At 39.0% G+C, this 24,123-nt stretch overlaps 1 protein-coding gene across 1 annotated transcript in view; it reads left to right on the forward strand.

Annotated features, from left to right (window-relative positions):
* RPH3A (rabphilin 3A) overlaps positions 1 to 24,123 on the forward strand; it is a 395,508-nt gene that overhangs the window by 289,820 nt on the left and 81,565 nt on the right. The window contains exons 9-10 of the mRNA XM_089677017.1: positions 21,687 to 21,770; positions 23,577 to 23,642. Coding sequence (XP_089533143.1) covers positions 21,687 to 21,770; positions 23,577 to 23,642 — 150 coding nt within the window. The remainder of the gene's footprint in view (positions 1 to 21,686; positions 21,771 to 23,576; positions 23,643 to 24,123) is intronic.

Raw genomic sequence — 24,123 nt, forward strand, 5'->3', positions numbered from 1 at the left:
AAGTGGATATGGATAAAGTAGAAGAACAAGAGTAGAGCTCACAGATGCCTACTAAAGCAGAAATAGCAGAAATGTTTAAAGGACTTGAAAGATCCCTAAAACCGGAACTGGCGAAATTACATAAAGATCTGGGGCAAATATTATCAAGGGTGGAGGAGATGGAAGAAAAACTAGATAAACATGCCCAAATTATACAGAAATTAGAAAAAAGGGTGATGGAAATGAGAAAAGAACAAAGAAATCTGTTAAATAAATTGGAAGACCAGGAGAATAGGGATAGGAGATGCAATCTAAGGATACAAGGCTTTCCAGAGATCTCCCTAGGAGAAGATTTCACGGGAATAATAACGAGAATGCTGAATACTATAATGGATAGAACTAGAACAGATCCTCTCAAAATGGAGGGAGTATATAGAATAGAAAAATATATACAAGAAGATAGAAAGGAAAAGCCAAGAGATGTAATAGTGCAATTCCATAATTTTCGGGATAAAGAAGAGCTTTGGAAGAAGATAAAAGGAAGAGCAATAATAAAATATGGAGAAATAAACATACAGATCTTTGCTGATTTAGCAGCGGAAACATTAATAAGAAGGAGAACTTTGAAACCGTTACTGGAACAGATGAGAAAACAGAATGTTCGATATAGCTGGGGGTTTCCAGCGTGTTTGATCGGATGGAGAAATGGATGTTCAGCAAGACTAAGATTCCCCGAAGATCTGAGAGACTTTTGTGAGAGACTTGATATACAGAAAATAAATATCCCTGGTTGGGAGGAAGAAGGAGAAATGTGGGCTACAGAAAATGAGGGGAGGTAGGCAGCTCTAAGGAGAAATAGAGAGTAGGAATAGTAAAGAGGAATAAGATAGGAGAGAGGGGGTTCTCTCCCCTTTTTTTTTTCTCTCTCTCTCCCTCCATTTCTGCCTCCCTCTTTTGATCTTTGAAGTTTACTAGAGTATGGCAGGACACGGAGGATGAGACACGCGTATTGGGGAAAAGTTCATGGTCAGATCTTCTTCTTCTTAAAAGCTGAATCAAAGGTGGGGTTAGGAACACAAATGAATCATAGGCAAAATGTAAGCCTAAAGGGAGATGTGGGGGGCGGGGGAGGGAGAGGAGTGGGAGGGAGGAGAGGTGGAGGAGGGACGGGAGGGTGGGAGGAGGGTATGGGGAGGGGATAGGTAGTTTAAGACTCTGCAAAATAGTGGGAGAAACATCAGTCTGGAGAAATCCTCGAGATCAAAGGGGAAGATGTGGAGGTAAGAGAGAAGAGAAGGGGAAGATAGAGGTATGGAGAGGAGAAGAATGGAAGAGATTCATTTTGTGACATAATGTTAAAGCAGGGCTTGAAAAAGCCGCTCGCTAAATACGAGGAGAAATTCCTCTGTGGCGAGCAGCGAGCACAGATGAAGCATGGAGCGACTGCACCTGCCCAAGCCTCATTGTGAAGCCGAGTTCCGGTTTACAACTTCTGGTTCCGGCTTCTTCAGCTCCTCTGAGAGGAGACACCCTCTCCACCACCGCGGGGGACTCGGAGGGACTAGGAGTAAGTACTGTATACAACATGTCATATCACTATAATGGAGTACAGGGGAGCTGGGATATACATTACTGTATACATGTCATATAACTATAATGGAGTACAGGGGAGCTGGGATATACATTACTGTATACATGTCATATCACTATAATGGAGTACAGGGGAGTTGGGATATACATTACTGAGTAATATATATCCCAGCTCCCCTGTACTCCATTATAGTGATATGACATGTATACAGTAATGATTACTGTATACATGTCATATCACTATAATGGAGTACAGGGGAGCTGGGATATACATACTGTATACATGTCATATTACTATAATGGAGTACAGGGGACCTGGGATATACATTACTGTATACATGTCATATCACTATAATGGAGTACAGGGGAGCTGGGATATACATTACTGTATACATGTCATATCACTATAATGGAGTACAGGGGAGTTGGGATATACATTACTGAGTAATGTATATCCCAGCTCCCCTGTACTCCATTATAGTGATATGACATGTATACAGTAATGATTACTGTATACATGTCATATCACTATAATGGAGTACAGGGGAGCTGGGATATACATTACTGTGTACAGTTTTATATTTTGTACTCTTTATTCTAAAGAAAAATGTAATTTCATAAGCTTTAAGGTGGCGTGGTTGGGGGAACGGGCGGGGGGTGGGGTTGGGGGCGGACCTGGGCAAGGTTGGGTGGGGAAACTGGTGGAGAGTAAGTTTTGTGACTGGCTAGTAGGTCTGGACTCGAAATTTTAACCCCTGTGTTAAAGTGTTAAATAGCTCTGGGAAGAGATTTGGGATTTTTAAAGAAATTCAACATAGATTTTCTGCAGTGTTTTTTTTACAGGAGACACATTTGGTGCAAGAATCAGATGTGAAATTAAATTCCAGATATTCTCCAATGTGGTTTTATGCAGATTCCCCAATTAAATGTGCGTAAGGGAATAGGTTTTGCGAAAAATATAAGGTTTAAACTGGAAGACAGATTGGTAGATCCGGAAGGGAGATTTCTCTTTCTGAAGGGAAAATTACAGTAAATAGACTGTACACTAGCAAATATTTATTGCCCGAATAAGAAACCGGAGGTATTTCTAAAAAATACTCTGAGGAAGTTAATGGATTTCAAAAAAGGCAATTTAATTGTGGCAGGTGATTAATTTCTCTGCATGGATCCCCAGATGGATATGACGTCCCCTGTGCAGAGAAATGGTAGTAGGTCTCTGAAATCCTTGAAAAAAATGATATACCAATGTGAACTTGTAGATATATGGAGATTTAAGCACATGAAGGACAGAGACTATACATTTTATTCTCATGTACATGAGATGTATTCAAGACTGGATTATATATTGCTGGTCCATTGATTTATCCAGTCTCTGGTCAAAGTAAAAATAGAAGTGATGTCAATATTGGACGATCACCCTTAAATGAGACACTTCTCCAGGATTCAGAGGTGGATCAAAGAATAAAAAAAGAATTAGAGCAATTTTTTGAGGAAAATGATTCTGGGGAAGTGTCTGTAGCAACAGTGTGGGAGGCTTATAAGGCCTATATTAGAGGAATCCTGATAGCGATTGGAGCAAAAAAGAAGAGGGAAAGAAGAGAAAAAATAAACACGCTTCTTAGTGAACTCTGTGAGTTAGAGCAGATACATAAACATAAAGTAACAAAAGAGATTATGCAGAGGGTAATAAATAAAAGAGAAAAATTAAATAAATTTCTGGAAGAAGATAAGAGAAGAGTGTTCAATAAAATAAGTGAGAGATACAGATGGGGAGATAGGCCAGGAAAGTATTTAATGAGGGCTCAGAGAAAAAAAAAATCTAGGAACTATATAGAGAAAATAAGAGACCACAAAGGAGAATTAATGTATTCAACTAAAGTGTTTAAAGAATATTATAATAAGCTATATAAGATTATTCCCCACAGCTTCATAAGTAAAGATGAAGTAGGAAAAATAGAAAAAAGACAGACATACTTAAAAAAGGCAGGTTTACCAAAATTTAAGTGAGGAGCAATTAAAATCCCTAAAATCAGCAATGACGCAGGAGGAAATACACTTAGCATTAAAGAGCACTATAGCTGGGAAAAGTCCAGGACCTGATGGATACACAGTGAAATATTATAAAAAATATAAAGAATTATTAATACCTAAACTGAGGATATATATGAATGCATTGGGAGGAGAGAAGGAAATGAGGAGGGAATTCCTACAAGCTCATGTAGTTCTCATACATAAGGAAGGTAAAGATGATACTCACTGTTTGTTACAGACCAATTTCCTTATTAAACACAGATACCAAACTATATGTAAAAGTTCTGGCAAACAGGTTGAAAGACCTAATGTTGGAATGGATACACATAGACCAAATAGGCTTTGTCCCAGGGAGAGAGGGTAGAGATAACGGACTGAGATCTCTGTTTCTCATACAAAAAAGTAGGAAAGAGAAAATCCCTGTGGTGGTACTCTCTATCGATGCGGAAAAGGCATTTGATAGAGTAGATTGGGGATATATGTTGGATACATTGAAAGTATTGGGGATGGGACCTAGAATGAGAGAGTGGATAAGGAAATTATATAATCAACCCTCTGCAGCAATCATGGTTAATGGGGAATTGTCAGAGTATTTTGCGATGCAGAACGGAACTAGACAGGGATGCCCTTTGTCTCCATTGCTATATGTTTTATCATTGGAATCTTTTTTGGCTACACAAAGGAATAATATAGACATAAAAGTAATTTGGATAGGAGATACAGAGTATACAGTAAGGTGGCAGCTTATGCAGATCACATGCTGTTCTATGTGGGAAACCCAAGGATATCACTGCCAAATTTAATGAAATCACTTAAAGAATATAGAGAGATGTGAAATTTAAAAATTAACCCAACAAGAACAGAAATTGTAAACATAATTCTTCCAAATAGAGAGAAAAATAGGTTACAGGAGGAATTTCCCTTTGTTTGGAGCGAAAAATAATTGAAATATCTAGGAAAATAATTAACTGTATCCTCCAAGAACTTGTATAAATTGAATTATATCCCATTGTTAAATGAGATCAGGGATGAACTAAGGAAATTAGGAGGGGGAACCCCATCATGGGTAGGTCGTATAAACTTGATAAAAATGGTGATTGTTCCAAAAATAATATATAAATTTCAAATGATACCAATTAAACTACCAGAAGTATACTTTAGATCAATTAAAAAAATGTTAATAAGATTTATTTAGAGGAATAAAAAACCGAGAATAAGCCTGGAAATTTTATGTAGAAATAAAGAGAAAGGAAGATTGGGAGTCCCAGATTTAAAAAAGATATTATAACTCAGTAATAATGGGGAGACTGGACATATAATGCAGAGGGGAAAAGCTGGGTTAAAATAGAAAATATACTAAGTAATACTAAAGTAAGTGGAATTGTATGCTTACCTCCACAATACAGAGGATTAGCAGACAGTACAAGTTTGTTCACATTTAATGTTTTAAGAGTTTGGGATGTTTTACACAAACAGATGGGATCGGAATTTAATTCATTGTTAATGCCCTTAAAGTCCACAGAGTTTTTCCCCCTGGGTAAAGAAGGTATCACAGGGAAGTGGATTAAGAAGGAAGATGCACAATTAAGGAATATAATGGTGGGAGAGGAAATAGGATCACTTAAGGAATTGGAAAAAAAGAAGTTTTTACGAGAATGGATGAGTGGCGTTATTTTCAATTGAAACACTTTATAGGAAAACTTTCAAAGCCTTTAAGAATAAGAGAGGAATGGAATCCTTTTGAGCACTTGTTAGGTAAACAGGGAGATGGGAAACACGGAACCTCTAAAATATATAAGATTCTCACTGAAATAAACGCAGATATAAGTCCTCCATATATAGAAAAATGGGAAAGAGAAATAGGAGTTACAATAGATGCGGAAAAACAGAGGAAAATATATAGAATAATCCACGGAAATATAAATATGCAGAAGGTAGAAATTAATTATAAGTGTTTGGCAAGAGTGTGGCACACAGATTGAGTGGAGATAATTCACCTTTATGTTGACGTGGATGTGGAGGTAGAGGCACAATGTATCACATATGGTGGGAGTGTTCTAAAATACAAGAGTATTGGGGGAAAATAGTAAGCTTGATTCAGAAAATTACAGAGGTTGATATTCTAGTAGATCCAGAGATTTGCCTTTTTCATAGTACTAAGCTTCCAGTTAAAAAATACAAAGAATCTGGTTTATCGTACTAATTGACTGCAGCAAAGGGACTGATACCCAACTATTGGAGGAGACAGGAGGTGCCGAAAATAAAAGACTGGGTGCATAGGGTGGATCAAATACGTAAATTGGAGGAACTTTATCATTTGAATGAAGATACGATGGAGAGTCACTATACAAGATGGAACAAATTGGAGGAATTCAAAAAGTCAAGGCTAGCCTTAGAGGTTATGGGGGATTTACATAGAATAATATGGAAACATATTTTGTTCTTCTTTTATAGGGATTATGATCTCCAGAAGTGAACAGGAAAATGCAGAGCAGAAGGGGTCAGGGATTGGATGGGGGGGATGGGTGGTAAATAGGTAGGGGGAGGGGGGGGTGAAATGATAAATGTTTTGATAATAAGCTAAGGTTTTAATGAGTGGGTTCGTATAACTTGTTTATCTGAAAAATTAATAAATATTTAAATAAAAAAAAATAAAATAAAAAGCAGAATAGGTTATACACATAAAGACAATACTTACTGAGCGATAGTCAATCATTTCTCTATTACTGTAGAACAGAGATTTTAACATCATTTTTGGTGCATCATGTATCATAAAGGGGGTACAGATTGGTGAGGCTGGGAATTCAGAAGGAGCTATCCTGAATTTGACATACACTTTATTGCCAAAAGTTTTAATCCATAGGGTTCAATATTAAGTTGGCCAACCCTTTGCAGCTATAACAGCTTCAGCAAGGTTTAGGAATGTGTCTATGGCAATGTTTGACCATTCTTCCAGAAGTACATTTGTGAGGTAAGGCACTGATGTTGGACAAGAAGGCCTGGCTCACAGTCTTTGCTCTAATTCACCCCAAAGGTGTTCTATCAGGTTGAAGTCAGGACTCTGTGCAGTCCAGTCAAATTTGTTCACCCCATGTCTTTATGGACCTTGCTTTGTGCACTGGTGTGCAGTCATGTTGGAACAGGAAGGGTCCATCCCCAAACTGTTCCTACAAAGTTGGGAGCATGAAATTGTCCAAAATGTCTTGGTATGCTTCACTGGAACTAAGGGACCAAGCCCGACCCCTGAAACACAACCCCACACCATAATCCCCCCTCCACCAAACTTTACACCTGGCACAATGCAGTCAGGCAAGTATTGTTCTCCTGGCAATCGCCAAACCCAGACACATCCATTCGATTGCCAGACAGAGTAGCGTGATTTGTCACTCCAGAGAACGCTTCTCCACTGCTCGATGTGCTTTCCACCACTGCATCTGATGCTTTGCATTGCACTTGGTGATGTAAGCCTTGGATGCAACTACTGGTCCATGGAAACACATTCCATGAAGCTCTCTATGCACTGTTGTGCTAACCTGAAGGCCACATGAAGTTTGGAGGTCTTCAGCTATTGACTCTAAAGACAGTTGGCGACTTCTGGGCTCTGTGCGCTTCAGCATGCGCTGACCCCACTCTGTCGTTTTACATGGCCTACCACTTTATGGTTGAGTTGCTGTTGTTCCCAGTTGCTTCCACTTTGTTATAATACCACTAACAGTTCACTGTGGAATATTTAGTAGCAAGGAAATTTCACGGATGGACTTATTGCACAGGTGGCAACCTATCACGGTACCATGCTTGAATTAACTGAGCTTCTGTGAGTGACCCATTCTTCCACAAATGTTGGTAGAAGCAGTCTGCATGCCTAGGTGCTTGATTTTATACACCTGTGGCCATGGAGGTGATTGGAACACCTGAATCCAATGATTTGGAGGGCTGTCCCAATACTTTTGGCAATATAGTGTATATACACCCGCACTAGTGATGCTGGATAGCTAATCAAACAAGGAAAAAAATTAATGTCAAGTAGCCAAATGAGAGATATTAAATGGGAAATATCCTCTAGCTTTTGGTAAACCAGTGCATGACTGGAATAGACAAAATATACAGTACACAAAACAAATAAATCCATTTTATTTCAACTTAAATTTGAATTTCTTTTTATAAGTATTGCATAATGCTTGTTTCCAATTCTGAACACACTTTTCACAATAGTTAAATTTTCTTAATAAAGATGCACTTAGCCAACATTAACATTTATAATTCCACTTGGATGTTAAAGTAGAATTTACCCCCAAACCCCTTTCACATGCAGTCCTGCAAGGGTGGTAGCAATATAATTATGTGTTTGTTTAGAGATGAAACATAAATTGTATGCTGAGATAAAATCTCTGATAACAGGCAGCCTGCTGGAAAAACATGCCTGCAGCTTCCAGCATAATCCTCTGAAAAAAAATTGATTTGTTTGATTATGGTTTCTGACAACCTGCAAACCATCAAAATCACAATTTGCTTGCAGTGCTGCTACACAAGGCAGCACATTTTTTAATAGGATAAGACTTGTCTAAAATTAGCACAAAACTCAATTTGTGTTATCTGATGTAAGTGGAACTGTTTACTAATTTACATGACAGTGATATCCAGGTTTCATTGTTTAATCTTTATATCTCGCAGATAATTTACACTACACAACAATCATTTTTACAGGTCTGTAGTTCTCCTTAAAGCAGAGGTCCAGTGGGAATTAAAAAAAATTAAAGTCAGCAGCTACAAAAACTGTACTTTTTTGACTGACAAAAGCTGTAGCTGCTGACTTTTAAAATATGGACACTCGCCTGTTGCGGTGTTCTCACACTGGCTGGGTTGTCTCCTTGGCGCCGGAATCTTCAGTGTGCGGACCCTGCTGTGACAGCTTGCTGCTCTACAGCCGGGTGCCCACTGCGCAAGCACGTGTAGTGCTGTTCTTTGTGAATGGTCCTGTGGTCTTCTAGAACCTGTTGCTGTATGTGTCCAAGAAGACTACAGGGAGGGATGGGGGAAGGACAACTTCCGCTTCCGATCGCTTAGGTGATTGCAGCATAAGTGGGAGCGTGCACCTGCCAAATTCAGGTACCCGCTTCCTCCCTTCTCCCCAAAGGTGCCAATCCTTAACGGAGAGTGGGGGACAAAGCCTTAAAATGGAACTTCTCCTTTTGAGTGAAGCTCCGCTTTAATAACAATCAAATGACCATACAATGGCTACGATTTGATACATTACTACTGTTTTTTGTTTGAGTTGTGTGATAATATCCCAGCAATTGTACTGATAGAACTGTGGAAGCCAGCATATATAATCTATATAATTGATTTGTTGAAAGGGTTTGTTTGCATTTTATTAAAGTATCTTTAAAGCAGAGCTCCACCCAAAAGGGGAAGTTCCTCTTTAAAGACTGGTCCCCCGCTCTCCATTAAGGATTGGTACCTTTGGGGAGCGGTTACCTGAAATTGACAGGTACCCGCTCCCACTTCCACTGCAATCGCCTAGGTGATTGGAAACGGAAGTCGTCCTCCCTTCTCCCTCCCCGTAGTCTTCTGGGACACGTGACAGGTCCCAGAAGACTATGGGGCCATTCAGGAAGTGCAGCGCTACTCGTGCATTTGCAGTGGGCACCCGGCTGTGAAGCCATAAGCTGTCACAGCCGGGTGCCCGCACTAAAGGTGCCAGTGCCTGGAACTCCAGGTGGCTGGTGAAACGGGCTGCGGGGAGGACACTGTGGAATAGTGGCTGTTTTTTAAAAGTTAGCAGCTACAGTTTTTGTAGCTGCTGACTTTTATTTTTTCACAGTGTGACTGGAACTCTGCTTTAAGTTATGAATAGGTACTACCATGTGCTGCACATCAAGCAGTAGTTGAGAGGCTGCCAAACATACTCTAAATATTGGACTTGCAGTTAATGTGGAACTAAACTGTGTCTGAGCACCACAAACTGAAAACTTCATTTGAATAATTTTTATTTTCAGAGCAAACTCACCCTTCACCCATGTCTCCATGCTTTATTTTGTTGAGAAATCACTTAAAAAAATAAAAACAAATACCCCCTTAGCATTTTTAGCCATGGCCATTTTGAGTAAGGGCAGATGGTACATGTAGCATTTACTTCCTAGAATTTATCTGCCCTTAACTAGGCATTCAGGCATGAGGGTGTGCTTTAAAACAAGCAAATATAATATATATTCCTAACTATTTACCAATGCTAACTGCAGAGGGATTAAAAATAGTTAATGTTAATTGAAAGTGTTTAGCTCCATTTTCAGATGATAATTTTCTAAAGGTCTGATAATTCATTGCTTTAAAATATGATCCCTTTATGTATGGCCACATTTATACTAATTTGTTTTATTTCTTTAGTTTACATAGTCCATGAATACATTTATTTCAGTGACCACAATTGACTAGATAAGCACAGTTTCCTTTTGTTAATCAGAAAAATTTATTAGAAAAACCTTCACATTACAGATTTTTAAAACATTTTTAACCCTGTGCTGTACAAAATCCAACATATCAATTTCCCATAATGAAGACAGATCACGGCTGTTCTCTCCTTGAGCACTATGTCTTGTATCTGCCTTCTGTTATCTTTCTACAGGCATCCTTTTGTAGTTGGACCTGCTGGGTCCCTTCCACAGCTGTTTGCTAAACAGTGATGATGTCACTGATAGTTTTACTACGTAAAAAGATTTATGCCCTTAGAGGCTATTGTGGAACACTTTAAAGGATATGTTCACCTTTGGTGAACATATCTAAAACAGGTGGAACATGTAACATGTTTCCATAGCCGCTGTGGAGCGCCGTGGTAGTTCATTGAAGCTTCCAGTCAGAGTATCTGCTTGCACATACATTCCGTGTCTAAAAGGTGAACTTATCCTTTAAATTTCAGTAACATAAAAAACAAACTGCAATACAAACATTTCGAACTGCCTCTTCTGACACTCTGGGTTCAGACATATTTCAACAGTATGAAATAATAATGCAAAAGACACGATTCTTTAGTAACACCTCTATATTAAGCTCCTTCAAAAGAGTAGACCACAGAATGACGCTTTAGGAGTCGCATCCCCAGTTAACGCATACAATCAAAACAAAAATAAAATGGAAATAACCAAATAGCAACAATTAACAGATTATATGGTCACAAATGGTAACTCTGGAAACTATGTCACTAAATGGTCACAAATGTTACTTTGTAACTGCAATACCAGCAGCAGGAGGCGGAAGAAAAGGCTTGACATGTTGACATAGCAGCTCCCTCTGGGCCACCAGAGTCACAATAGGAAATTCAAAGAATTATTAAATTTTTATATATATATATATATATATATATATATATAGTAGCTGTTGTCTCCTGCTAGCAATGGTGGGGCCCATATACAGTAGTGAGTAACAGTAATTCAAGGAAGATAACAGGCTGTGGTAAATGCTCAAAGTAAAGATATCTTGGTACTGGAGTGTAAAGGTGTCTGAATGCAGTGTCTCGTGTTGTTAGAAAGAGGTTGGGCATTCACTTGCTCACCAATCCCATGAATAGCACTGCCTCCTAGTACAGGCTCTTTGCTGTTTGCAGAGAAGTGAAGAGTTACCATCTTACAGCCTGTCAGCGCGGCAAGCAGAGATGACTAGTTGAAGAGTGGATAGTGACAGTCCCGGTGCAGAGAAGCTGATGCAATCCCGGTGTGGCTATCAGTGTATCTGCTGTGCTAAACTGGTATGCAAAGTCCCGCAGTAGTAGTCAACAATCTCTGGAGGAGAACGGCAGTCCCCCAGTGCTCCGAATCTTGCACCAATAGAGTGAGCCAGTTCCTTGCTGTAAAATGTCTCTCCTTTCCCAGATACCTTCTGATTCCCCAGATCTCTAGTAGTTGTAGTTCAATTAGTAGGCTTTATGACTACAGGTCCCAGGTTCCTCTGCTGTCAATAGAATTGGATCTACTCTGGTAATAGGAAGTGGTGTAGCAGTCCCAGTACTTGAAACTAAGGGGAAAAAGGATTAACCATAGTCTCATCTATAAATGTCCTTGAATGGCATAATGATATAGCCGGCACCAGGCTGTATCTACACTATATGACTAATCAGTACACTACTAAAGTGTTTAAAAGTAAATTGTACATATGAAAAAGTACATGCATTGGATCTTTTATTCTGCATATGTTGGAATTAAATGGCATTCAATCACAGCTGATTATTGAATGATGAAGTATTGTCATTCAGGACCACTACCCTAATGTATTGTATACGATAAAGCCCCTTCCCCCTCACGCAGCCTGGTCTGCTCTTACCCCCTGCCCCTAGATTTCTTTGGATCTGTTGATCATTTTTACATCAGTTGTTAATTTTTTCATCAGATTCATAGTTTAATTGCCCTGATTTCTGTAAGGGTAAATGTAATGTAACCAGGGAAGTTTGTTAGGTTTACTACTACATTAGACTGTATGCAGTACATTTCTTACACATTACTCTACACAGTTCCAGACTTTCCAGAGGAGCTGCCCTTCACTGGGCATTGAAAAACCATGTTCATTATTGACAGTTCTTGTAAATAGTTCCAGTGCTCAGCCATGTATGATTTTTTTTCAGACTTGTGTTTAGACTGTTTCTTATTTAATATTTCTTTTTTTTTACTCTCCTTTGCTGTTTAATTAGATTTTAAGTTTTTAAGATCTCCTTATCTTTGGCTAACAGCATTCCATTATCTGTGTTTAACATATTTTTATTACTTGTGTAAGCAGAAAGAACATTGCTCTAGGAAACTTGTTTAATGCAAAATTAAACAAAAATTATAACATTTTTAAATGAACCTGTTAGGCTTTTACTACTAGTACAGCTAAGGAAAAAAAATCCACAATATACAAATATTAACAAAACAATATTAAAAAAAATACTTTTTGTGGGAATACCATAAATCCATTCTAAAGATTAATATATACAGATATATGTGTGTGTGTATATAAAAAGGTATGTACTAGCATACAATATTGAACAATATTGTGTGAAGGCCTGTGGCGAGGCCTGTTCTGAGTGGAACTTGTCCTGTTAAACTGCTGTATGGTCTTTGCCACCATGCTGAAGCTCAGTTTTAGGGTCTTGGCAATCTTCTTATAGCCTAGGCCATCTTTTTGTAGAGCAACAATTCTTTTTTTCAGATCTTCAGAGAGTTCTTTGCCATGAGGTGCCATGTTGAACTTCCAGTGACCAGTATGAGAGAGTGAGAGCGAAAACACAGAATTTAACACAACTGCTCCCCATTCACACCTGAGAACTTGTAACACTAAAGAGTCACATGACACCGGGGAGGGAAAATGGCTAATTGGACCCAATTTGGACATTTTCATTTAGGGGTATACTCACTTTTGTTGCCAGAGGTTTAGACATTAATGGCTGTGTGTTATTTTGAGGGGACAGCAAATTTACACTGTTATACAAGCTGTACACTCACTACTTTACATTGTAGCAAAGTGTCATTTCTTCAGTGTTGTCACATGAAAAGATAGAATAAAATATTTACAAAAATGTGAGGGGTGTACTCACTTCTGTGAGATACTGTGTGTGTATATAGATAGATAGATATATCTCATCTGTACAATATAAACTTGGTTTTAACTGATTCGCTATTTTAGTGTAGGTACCTGAGCAAGTGACTTTCACAGTTGGCTGTTTTCCCACCATGCTTTTGCAGAATGCTCCAAGCATACAATTCCTTTTTTTATTCCAGTTATACAGCAGGAGGGGGAAGTGAAAGCTCTCTCAATTGTCTAACCCAAGCTGCCTGTGAAGTTTGGCTGCAGGGATAAATAAACCAAGAGAAATTTAAAAATAAATACAGTAAATAAGAATAAATTAAATGCAGGCAATAGATAGATGTTGTAAACTAAAAATATTACGTCATGTGCTTCTGTAAGTAGCTGCACTGTTTCCATTTAATGATTGGAACAGGTGGTGAAAAACAGGATGGGGGGGTACAGGGTAACTGGGCATATATAGTAAGAAATAGGTAAGCGTACAAAAGCTCCACTCTTTGTTATCATGTTGTAATCAGAAAAGATAAGATAGATTAGATAACAGGATCCAACCTAGCCAGTTTATTCTTCCCAAGATATCAGTCCATCTGATCACATGGGTTTGGCAAATATGATGAAAGTTTGAGTCCTGAACCCAAACCTCATTGAAGTCAAGGAGAGTCAAATGTTAAAAATCAGTTCTGGACATTTTCTGGGCTCTTAGGCAAAGTATTATTAGAAACCACTTTCCAACCCACCATAGTACACATACTGTGGCGGGGCGGCTCCTACAGGCACATCGATGAACCTGTACGTCGCTGCCTGTTTCTGGGTTTTTTGCGCCCTGCCTGCCTACTCCCCTATGATTTAACACAGTGGGAGTTTGTCAGCAGATCCCAGCCATGATCACTGTATTAGTGTTACTGAAAATGTCAGTTACAGTCAGTTCCCACAAATTGTCAGTTAGTTTCACCATCACAGTCCCACTATAAATCACCAATCGCCGCCATTACTAGTATAAAAAAAAATTCCAGTATATGTATCATAGTTTGTAGACATGCGCAAATCATTAAATATACACTTATTGGGACTTTGTTAACCAAAGACATGTTGTAAGAAACGTGTTCGTTAATCCTGGCATAAGTGGATTGTGAATGCATGTTGTGTGCATCACTGTAACATGGGGAAAAAAAAGTGTGAAGTCATTATGTATTTACCTTATTTAAAAGATTCAAGATTAGATCGTTATCTGCTTTGGATCTCTTCAGTGACTGGTGATTCAATTTAGTGCCTATGTTCCAAAATCAGATGCTTTCATTTAGCCAGAGTATAGAGTGGTGAAAGGTTAGAAATGGTTGAGTATGATTGCCATTGAAAATCCCATTTCAGTCTTTGCAGATGACACCAAGCTGTGCAGTGGAATAACGTCCTTACAGGATGTCCTCAACTTACAAGCCAACCTCAATGCACTGTTTAATTGGGCAACTATGTGTCAAATGAGGTTTAATGTTGATAAATGTAAGGTTATAGACTTGGGGGCTAAGAATATGCATGCATCATACATACTAGGGGAGGTACAACTGGAGGAATCAATGGTGGAGAAGGATCTGGGAGTTCTGGTAGATCACAAGCTTAATATTGGCATGCAATGCCAAGCTGCGGTTTCTAAAGCAAGCAAAATTCTCTCTTGTATTAAAAGAGGAATAGACTCCAGAGAGAGAGATCATATTACCCCTGTACAAATCATTAGTAAGACCTCATCTGCAATATGCAGTTCAGTTTTGGGCACCAATTCACAAAAAGAACATTGGGGAACTGGAGAAAGTACAGAGAAGGGCAACCAAACTGATAAGAGGCATGGAGGAGCTCAGCTATGAGGAAAGATTAGAGGAACTGAATGTATTCTCTCTTGAGAAGAAGAGATTAAGGGGGGATATGATCAACATGTATAAATACATCAGTGGTTCATATAGTGAACCCGGTGTAGAGCTATTCACCCTGAGGTCATCACAGAGGACAAGGGGGCACTCTTTACGTCTGGAGGAAAATAAATTTAATCTCCAAACATGGAAAGGTTTCTTCCCAGTGAGAGCTGTGACAATGTGGAATAGACTCCCTCAAGAGTTGGTTCTGGTCAGCTCAGTGGATTTCTTTAAAAAAGGCCTGGATTCTTTCTTGGATACACAGAATATAACTGGATACTAACATTTTATAGGTAAAGTTGATCCAGGGAATATCTGGTTGCCTCTCGGGGGATCAGGAAGGAATTTTTTTTCCCAGCAGGAGCAAATTAGATCATGCTTTGCTGGGATTTTTTGCCTTCCTCTGGATTAACTGTGGGTAATAGGATTATAACTTTTTTTTTTTTTTTAATGGTTGAACTGGATGGACTTTTGTCTTTTTTCAGCCAGACTAACTATGTAACTATGTTGTAGAATACATTTTCAATACATTATTCAATCTGAGTTTATTGAAAAAGTTTTGAAACACAAAACAGAAGATACAAAAAATATTACAAAACGGTACATGGTTACCACATAACACAGTAATACAAAAACAAAGTAAAGCATGGTAAATACAAACAGTAAAAAAAACAACAACCAAATGCTCTTTACCATAAGAGCACCCAGAATCCCAATCCCTAGCAGAATACATTTTGGCCTAAATTTATGAAGAAATTTGATTTGTTTTATTGAATATATTTTACAGCAGAAAGTAAATACTGTTTTTTTTTTTTTTTTTAAAGTATTTGGTCTTTTTTATTTATATAATAAAAAAACCCCAATGGTGATCAAATTCCACCAAAAGAATATTTTTCTATTTGAATGATGTAAATTTATTTTGAGTACAGCATTGTATGACCACGCAATCACCAGTTAAAGTAGTGCAGTGCTGAATAGCAAATAAATGGCCTCATCATGAAGGGGGTAATATTTACAAAAGCTTAAATGGTTAAAGAAATGGCACGGGGTCAGGGCTGAGCACTGTCACGGTTAACAGGTACAAAAGCAAAAAAAAATTAAAATAAAATAAGAGAATCTAATTTGGCTTGAAACAGTGATTTTTGTAATGCTTAAAGTGAAATAGAATGCATAACTCCATTAAGTAACATGTCTGAGGAATGCTCCAACTGTGAAGTGGCACATCTGGGTGATGTATATACAACTTACAACAGCAACACTGACATTTACAAAGAAAAGGTGTTTAGATTGTCAGAAAATGACAGTTCCCAGCTCCTTTGTTATGTTTGTAAAAATAAAAAAACTGGTGATTCATTCATTCATCCATACCAGGTCTCAGGACCGTGCCATATGAGCAGGTAGGTGTACTTGGAGCTCCAGGAGGGAGTGCTCACACAGAGTGTGACAGCCCAGTCTCCTGGCAGCTGCTCTTTCTGCACTGTAGACTGGGCAACTAGCAGGAGTGGGTGGAAGAGGCATATACTGGGAATGATGGGAGGGATGGAGCGTCATAGTGGGGAAAGGGCTCTATATTGACTATGGAATATGGGATTTGAAGTGTGCATAGAGCAGTACACATGCCTGCAACTATAATGCACTGCTCATTCCAACCAAATAGAAATGAGGTGGGGGAAAGGTGAGGTTCAGGAGCTCATGGAGAATATTACAAGGAGGGTTGAAAAAAAAGATTACAGTACCATATGGCCTAATCCACCTGACCCACACAAGAGGACCGCTGTAATCTATGATCACAGGACCTACTGAGAGATTGAACAAGGAACCTTAGGTACCCCCCCCCCTTTTTTGCTGAAGGACAGCAATGAGTTTATCACCATGCTGATCTTCTTTATTGCGTTGGCAATTGATATGGGGATACTGATCTACCCATGAATGTCTTATAATCCTGAGCCCTATTACCTCATTGAGCAACCTGGGTCCTTCCAACATGTATTCCATTTGGAATTGTCCGTAAGCTGTATTAGTTTTTGCAATAGAAAAATAAATGCCAGCTCTCCCTGAAAAAACAGGCTTGTTCTGTGAAACTCGTCGGAGATGACTGATTAGAAAACCTCTTTTTTCTCCCAATGATTATTATGGGATGTAAATGATCATGGCTGGCACGTGATTAGACTGTTGTGCTTTTATCAATATTTCAAGGCTGTCCATTTTGAAATGTTCATGATTTTGTACAATAAATATTTGGAAAGTTCTTTTCATTTATGGTGTGGTACCTTGAAAATAATATTAGTTTTTCTTTGTTAGGGAATTGATTTATTTCAGTGTCCTAAATAGAGGATGTGGTGCCAGTAAAACCATCTTAATCGGTCGTTTTTTTTAGCTGTCTCCCTTCCTATATCTAGATATATCGTACAGTATCATTAAGTAATGGATGTGTATAGATTCTTTTTGGAGAATAAGGATATCATTGAGTGTTTGTTAAATTAAGGCTTCACAATTGGGAATGAGTTCCTCAACCCAGACTGGGACTACTGATGGCAGATTTACAGCGCTGCCACAACTATCAGGAATAGCCAGTATGCACACACCACACGAAAATCTTGTTTATTCTAATAACTAGTACTAGTGTTTGTACAATAATGTAAAGAAACATCTCGGTATCCGCTGGTCTCCTTGATACCATGAAACAGTACATGATTATGTATTCACGTCACGTGACTTTCACATTATGTCCTATAATTTATATTATTATTATATAAATTACTACTCACTTTGAGGTTGTGGCTTGAACAACAACATAAAAGTGGAAAAACAATTACTTTAAACATTTCCTACTTCTGATTTGTTATGCCTGCTTGGCGTAATTTGTTTACAAACAGTGCAGTATGTAGTACAGGAAAAAGTGTGAGTAATCTGCCTGATGGGCTAATCCTGGCTGCAATGTTTTGCTGGCTCATTTGCAAAAAAATAATAAATGCACATTTTTTTCTGCAAATATATGTGCAGCTATTATTTATTTTTTTCTAAAAGGTAGACATAGCCTTTAGGCCTTTCGCTGCCAGAGCCGTTTTTGCATTTTTTGCACACGTGTTTAAAAAATCATTTTAGGCCTGAAGATTACTCAAAACCCCCAAACATATATTTTCTGAAAGCAGACACCCTAAAGAATAAGATAGTGGTAGTTACAAATTTTTTCTGTCACACAATATTGCCGCAAAAAAAAATTTCAGTAAAAAATATACTAGAGTGAATTTTAGGGCAAAGAAAAGCAATAAATTACCCAAATATAAAAGATGAGGTTGTGCCGAATATATAGATACCCAACATGTCAAACCTTAAATTTGCATGCGCCTGTGAAATGGCGACAAACTTCAGTTTGTTCTCTCTCTCTCTCTCTCTGTATATGTGTATATATATACAGTCATGGCCGAAATTGTTGGCACCCTTGATATTTTTCCTGAAAATCAAGTATTTCACACAAAAAAGGTATTGCATTAACACATGTTTTGCTATACACATGTTTATTCCCTTTGTATGTATTGGAACAAATATAAAACAGAGGCAGAAAAGCAAATATGACATAATGTCACACAAAACCCCAAAAATGGGCTGGACAAAAGTATTGGCACCCTTAACTTAATATTTGGTTGCACACCCTTTGGAAAACATAACTGAAATCAGTCGCTTCCTATAACCATCAATAAGCTTCTGACACCTCTCACCCGGAATTTTGGACCACTCTTCCTTTGCAAACAGCTCCAGGTCTCTCTTATTGGAAGGACACCTTTTCCCAACAGCAATTTTAAGATCTCTCCACAGGTGTTCAATGGGATTTAGATCTGGGCTCATTGCTGGCCACTTCAGAACTCTCCAGCGCTTCTTTGCCATCCATTTCTGAGTGCTTTTTGACGTATGTTTGGGGTCATTGTCCTGCTGGAAGACCCAGGATCTTGGACGCAAACCCAGCTTTCTGACACTGGGCCCTACAGTGCGACCCAAAATCCTTTGGTAATCCTCAGATTTCATGATGCCTTGCACACAGTCAAGGCACCCAGTGCCAGAGGCAGCAAAACAACCCCAAAACATCATTGAACCTCCACCATATTTTACCGTAGGTACTGTGTTTTGTTCTTTGTAGGCCTCATTCCGTTTTCGGTAAACAGTAGAATGATGTGCTTTACCGAAAAGCTCTATCTTGGTCTCATCTGTCCACAAGACGTTTTCCCAGAAGGCTTTTGGCTTACTCAAGTACATTTTGGCAAACTGTAGTCTTGCTTTTTTATGTCTCTGTGTCAGCAGTGGGGTCCTCCTGGGTCTCCTGCCATAGCGTTTCATTTCATTTAAATGTCGACGGATAGTTCGCGCTGACACTGATGCTCCCTGAGCCTGCAGGACAGCTTGAATGTCTTTGGAACATGTTTGGGGCTGCTTATCCACCATCCGGACTATTCTGCGTTGCAATCTTTCATCAATTTTCCTCATCCGTCCACGACCAGGGAGATTAGCTACAGTGCCATGGGTTGCAAACTTCTTGATAATGTTGCGCACTGTGGACAAAGGCAAATCTAGTTCTCTGGAGATGGACTTGTAACCTTGAGATTGTTGATATTTTGCCACAATTTTGGTTCTCAGGTCCTCAGACAGTTCTCGTCTCCTCTTTCTGTTGTCCATGCTTAGTGTGGCACAGACAGACACACAATGCAAAGGTTAAGTGAACGTCTCTCCTTTTTATCTGCTTTCAGGTGTGATTTCTATATTGCCCACACCTGTTACTTGCCCCAGGTGAGTTTACAGGAGCATCACATGCTTGTAACATTCTTATTTATCCGCAGTTGTGAAAGGGTGCCAATACTTTTGTCCAGCCCATTTTTGGAGGTTTGTGTGACATTATGTCGAATTTGCTTTCTTTCCTCCCTTTTTTTGTTTTGTCCCAATACACACAAAGGGAATAAACATGTGTATAGCAAAACATGTGTTAATGCAATACGTTTCGTGAGAAATACATGATTTCCTGGAGAAATATCAAGGGTGCCAACAATTTCGGCCATGACTGTATATATATATATATATATATATATATATATATATTCGTTTTAGTGTTACAGAGGAGGTCTTGTGCTAGAATTGCTCTCGCTAACATGTATAGCAATCGATGTTTTCACACGTAGGTGCCCCTGACTCATGCGTTTATGTTCGTATATGTGGGGGTCCTCAAATTTTTTGGGGATGGTAGATATGTGCTTGGGTGTAACTTTTTAGTTTTTAATTTTTTTTTTACTTAACTTTTTTTTTCATCACATAGGAGACACCAAGTCCCCTATGTGGTGATTTTTAAGTGACAGGTTCTCTTCAATGAGACATGCAGGGTCTAAATGATCCTGCATGTCTCCTCTGGGCTCCACTAGACGCATCGCAATGCAGATCACATTGCAATACATCTCTCCCCAGCTATTCTAGCCGGGGAAAGTGACAACGATGACCTAGAAGTGATGTCATACTTGTCGTTTTCTGGGTCACAGCGATAAGGGGAGGAGAGCGGATGTGTGTCCACTCTTCTCCTTCCCCTCTACCCACTGGAACCCACCATGTTGGCCCCAAGTCCGTAGATAAGCAAAAGGAGCTCGGAATACATGGCGGGAGTGCGTGTGTGTGGGGTCTGTGGAAGCAATCGGGCAGCAACCACTGGATTGGGTGTAAACCCCCCCCGCTGTCAGGTCCATACCATTTGGGCTGTCTATCATATCATATATGAGTAGCCAAGTAAAGGAGCGTACATCAGTCTTTGAAACCATGAGAGGCAAGAATGTGAGCCAGTCAGTCTTTTACATTTTAATTTTACGTTGGTCTCTTGGTTACAGCAGGGAAAACCAAAAATATGACTTTCCATTGTGATTCAGTGCCATAATTATTCTATACAGGGCTTTTTTTCTGAGACAATAGGTGCAGGAACTCTCCCTTTCCAAGTCACCCCTTGTTTCTGCCCCACTACCCACCTCCGAGCACTGTTCCTTGGTTCCACCCCCTCCCAGTACAGCCCTTTTGGAAAATACAGAACCAAGTGTCATTTTGTGGTGCAAAGTAATTTGTATAGAATTTGTTAATGATAACAAGAAAAGCAGTAAAATAAATCCCATGTAACCAGCGATAATAGACCCCCTCCTGCAACAATAGATCCCCCGTGAAACAATGGATCTCCCCTCAGCCAGCATCAATAGACCCAACAATCAGCAGTAATATACCCCTCTCTCCACAGTAGATCCACCCCATCAACAATTGACCCCTTCAGCAAACAATAGATCCTCTGCTAGCAAGAATAGACCTCCCCAGCACAATAGACCCCTCATCCCAACAATAGATCCCCAGCAGCCAGCATCAATAGACCCCCCAGCACACCCAACTTCCTTTGCCATGACATACATTCAGTACCGGAGGTGTCTCCACATTCCTGCTGAAAAAAAGCCCTAATTCTATCAGAAGCGAAGTGGAAATAGAGAACCTACCATGCCATATTTCTGATCATTAATGATCATGGACCTGTTTATTCTGTCTGGCAGGGGTGTACGAAGCTTATAAGCCAGTTAAAGTGAACTGAAAATATTTTGTAAAGTTAAAAATGTATATCTGTAATTGATTTTTCAGGTGGTAAACGTCCTCCGTCTGCTCAGGCTGCTAGACCTGCTCCTCCTGCAAACCAAAGCTCCAACCTACAGTCTGCTCAGCAAGGTACAACTCTATTGACTGTACACAGTAGGTAGACCATGACAGAATGAGGGACTGTATGACTCTCATATGTTTATTAGTAATGTTATATGATTAGACAAGCATTTCTCTCATAATTATGGATAATTAAGTAAAATTAACATTCTAAAAGCATTACTAAACCCAGGGTCCTGCATTCACTATATCTGGTCTCCCACAGTACACAGAACACGGAAATGCAAATATTTTAGTAAATATAAACTGGTAAATACCTTTTCTCATCAGCAGTTAGAGCAGTCTTGTGACTTCTATCAGTGTTCAGCAGAGCACTGGTTAAAGTGATTTTAAAGGCTTATTTTATTTAAGGAAAAAATAACAAACATGTCTATACTGACCTACTGTGTGCAGTGGTTTTGCACAGAGCAACCTGGATTCTCCTCTTCTCGGGTCACTTGCAGGCTTACCTGGCCCCTCCTTCCTATCAGTTGCCCTCACAGCAAGTAGCTTGCTAAGGGCGCACCCACTGCTCCAAGTGTCCATTCACACACAGAGCCGTGACTCTGCCCTGCCCCCTCTCTCTTCTCATTGGCTCACTGGCTGTGATTGACAAACAGCATTTTTACACAATGCAGAGTCTCATCCAATGAGAAGAGGGAGTCCCGGGATAGCCGAGACTCACTGGTTCGAGAGGGGGCTTAGGTGAGTACTGGGGGGGTGCTGGGGGGATACTGCACACAGAAGGTTTTTTTACCTTCATGCATAGAATGCATGAAGTTAAAAAACCTTAAGACGTAAAAACTACTTTAAAGCTTGTGGGAGGAGTTTTCATTCTGCTGTAGGAGGATGCAAAACCCCTGACATCTGTCTGGATAGTGCTGATTTACCCTATGCTGATCACATGCACTCACCAAACTGCAGAGTGTCTCCACATGATACGTCTTATCAGGAGATAAGAGGGGACACTAGAAGAAGGGGAGGATCAGAGAAGTCAGGAGCAAACAGCATTTTTACACAATGCAGAGTATTAACCCCTTAGGTTCCACAGTGAGTATAACAAGCATGCTTTGCTGCATATATAGACTGATTTTACTGTTGTGGGTTTAGTAACACTTTAATAACAGTATTTAACAAAAATGTGACACAGTCACAGCATATAAACCAATGTCAGGATCTGTAAAAGAGAACCAAAGACAAGCGTAAAGCAATCTGAGCTACAAAGAAAAGTATACATAGACAGATATGCACCTAGATCCGATGCCCCTTGCCTTTTTTGCCATTTTCCTATTTAACAAGCTAAGATTTTAGGAGCCTCCAACTGTTGCCTATTCGTTGGGACCCTAAAATGTGGCATTTATACAAATTAATAAACATCATGTATTACTGTTTGGGGATCCCAAAAATGTATTGTGGGACCTAATTTAGGTTATTGAACCACTGTCCCATTGTTTTTTTCACCTAGGATGTAGACAGTCCAATAATTATTTAATAAAGCAGTGCAGAAAGCACTAATTATGGACGAATACACAGCAATTGTTTTGTTTCCAGTATTCAGACAAGTAACATTTGAATTGCGATTCATTTCTAGGGGTTATAGCATTTAGCTCCTTCTAATGCATTAAGTAAAGATGATCCCTTTTACCTTTTTCTCAAGTTTTATATGTAGACATATATATATTTTTGCTGTGTTTTACTTTTTAATAACAGCCTTTAAAAACCTTTCAAAGTACATTTTTTATGGGCTGTATTAAATTATGTGTATGGACATTTTCTTTTATTTGTTAATAATTTATTTTGAAATATATATATGCTTTCAATAACCTTTTCTTTCAGCTCCTCCAGCCAGTGGAAGATCAGCACCAAGGCCAGCTCCCGGTGGTAGATTTCCCGAGGGTCAAGGTGACAATGTTGTGTTTTTCATTATTCTCTGGCACAATCAGATAAAATGGTGCACAATTAGGCTTCATGTACACAAGCGTAATAAAATGCTGCTCTCTACACTGGATCTTTCTGTCAAGAGCTAGCAGAAAATGCCAGCTTAAAAAAAAAATGCTTCTTTTGATGAATTGTTGGTCATGTTTATGCACGTTTACAGGTGGTTGGCATTTAGAACCATATGTACATAAAATCATTTTATTAGCTAGAATATTTATTTATTTTAGCCACTGGATTGATTAAGTGCATGTTTAAAGGCATATGTGCATAAAATGCTCCTCTCTGAATGCAGGTTTGGGGCTTTTTTTATGCCCCTGAATGCTTCTTTAAAATATGAACACGCATGTTTGAAGTACAGGTGAAACTCGAAAAATTAAAATATCAGGCAAAAGTTCATTTTTTTCAGTAATGCAACTTAAAAGGTGAAACTAATGTATGAGATAGA

Source organism: Staurois parvus, unplaced genomic scaffold, assembly GCF_062004578.1.
Source record: "Staurois parvus isolate SC_StPar_1 unplaced genomic scaffold, SC_StPar_1.0 ptg000014l, whole genome shotgun sequence".
In the NCBI taxonomy this organism is placed as follows: domain Eukaryota; kingdom Metazoa; phylum Chordata; class Amphibia; order Anura; family Ranidae; genus Staurois; species Staurois parvus.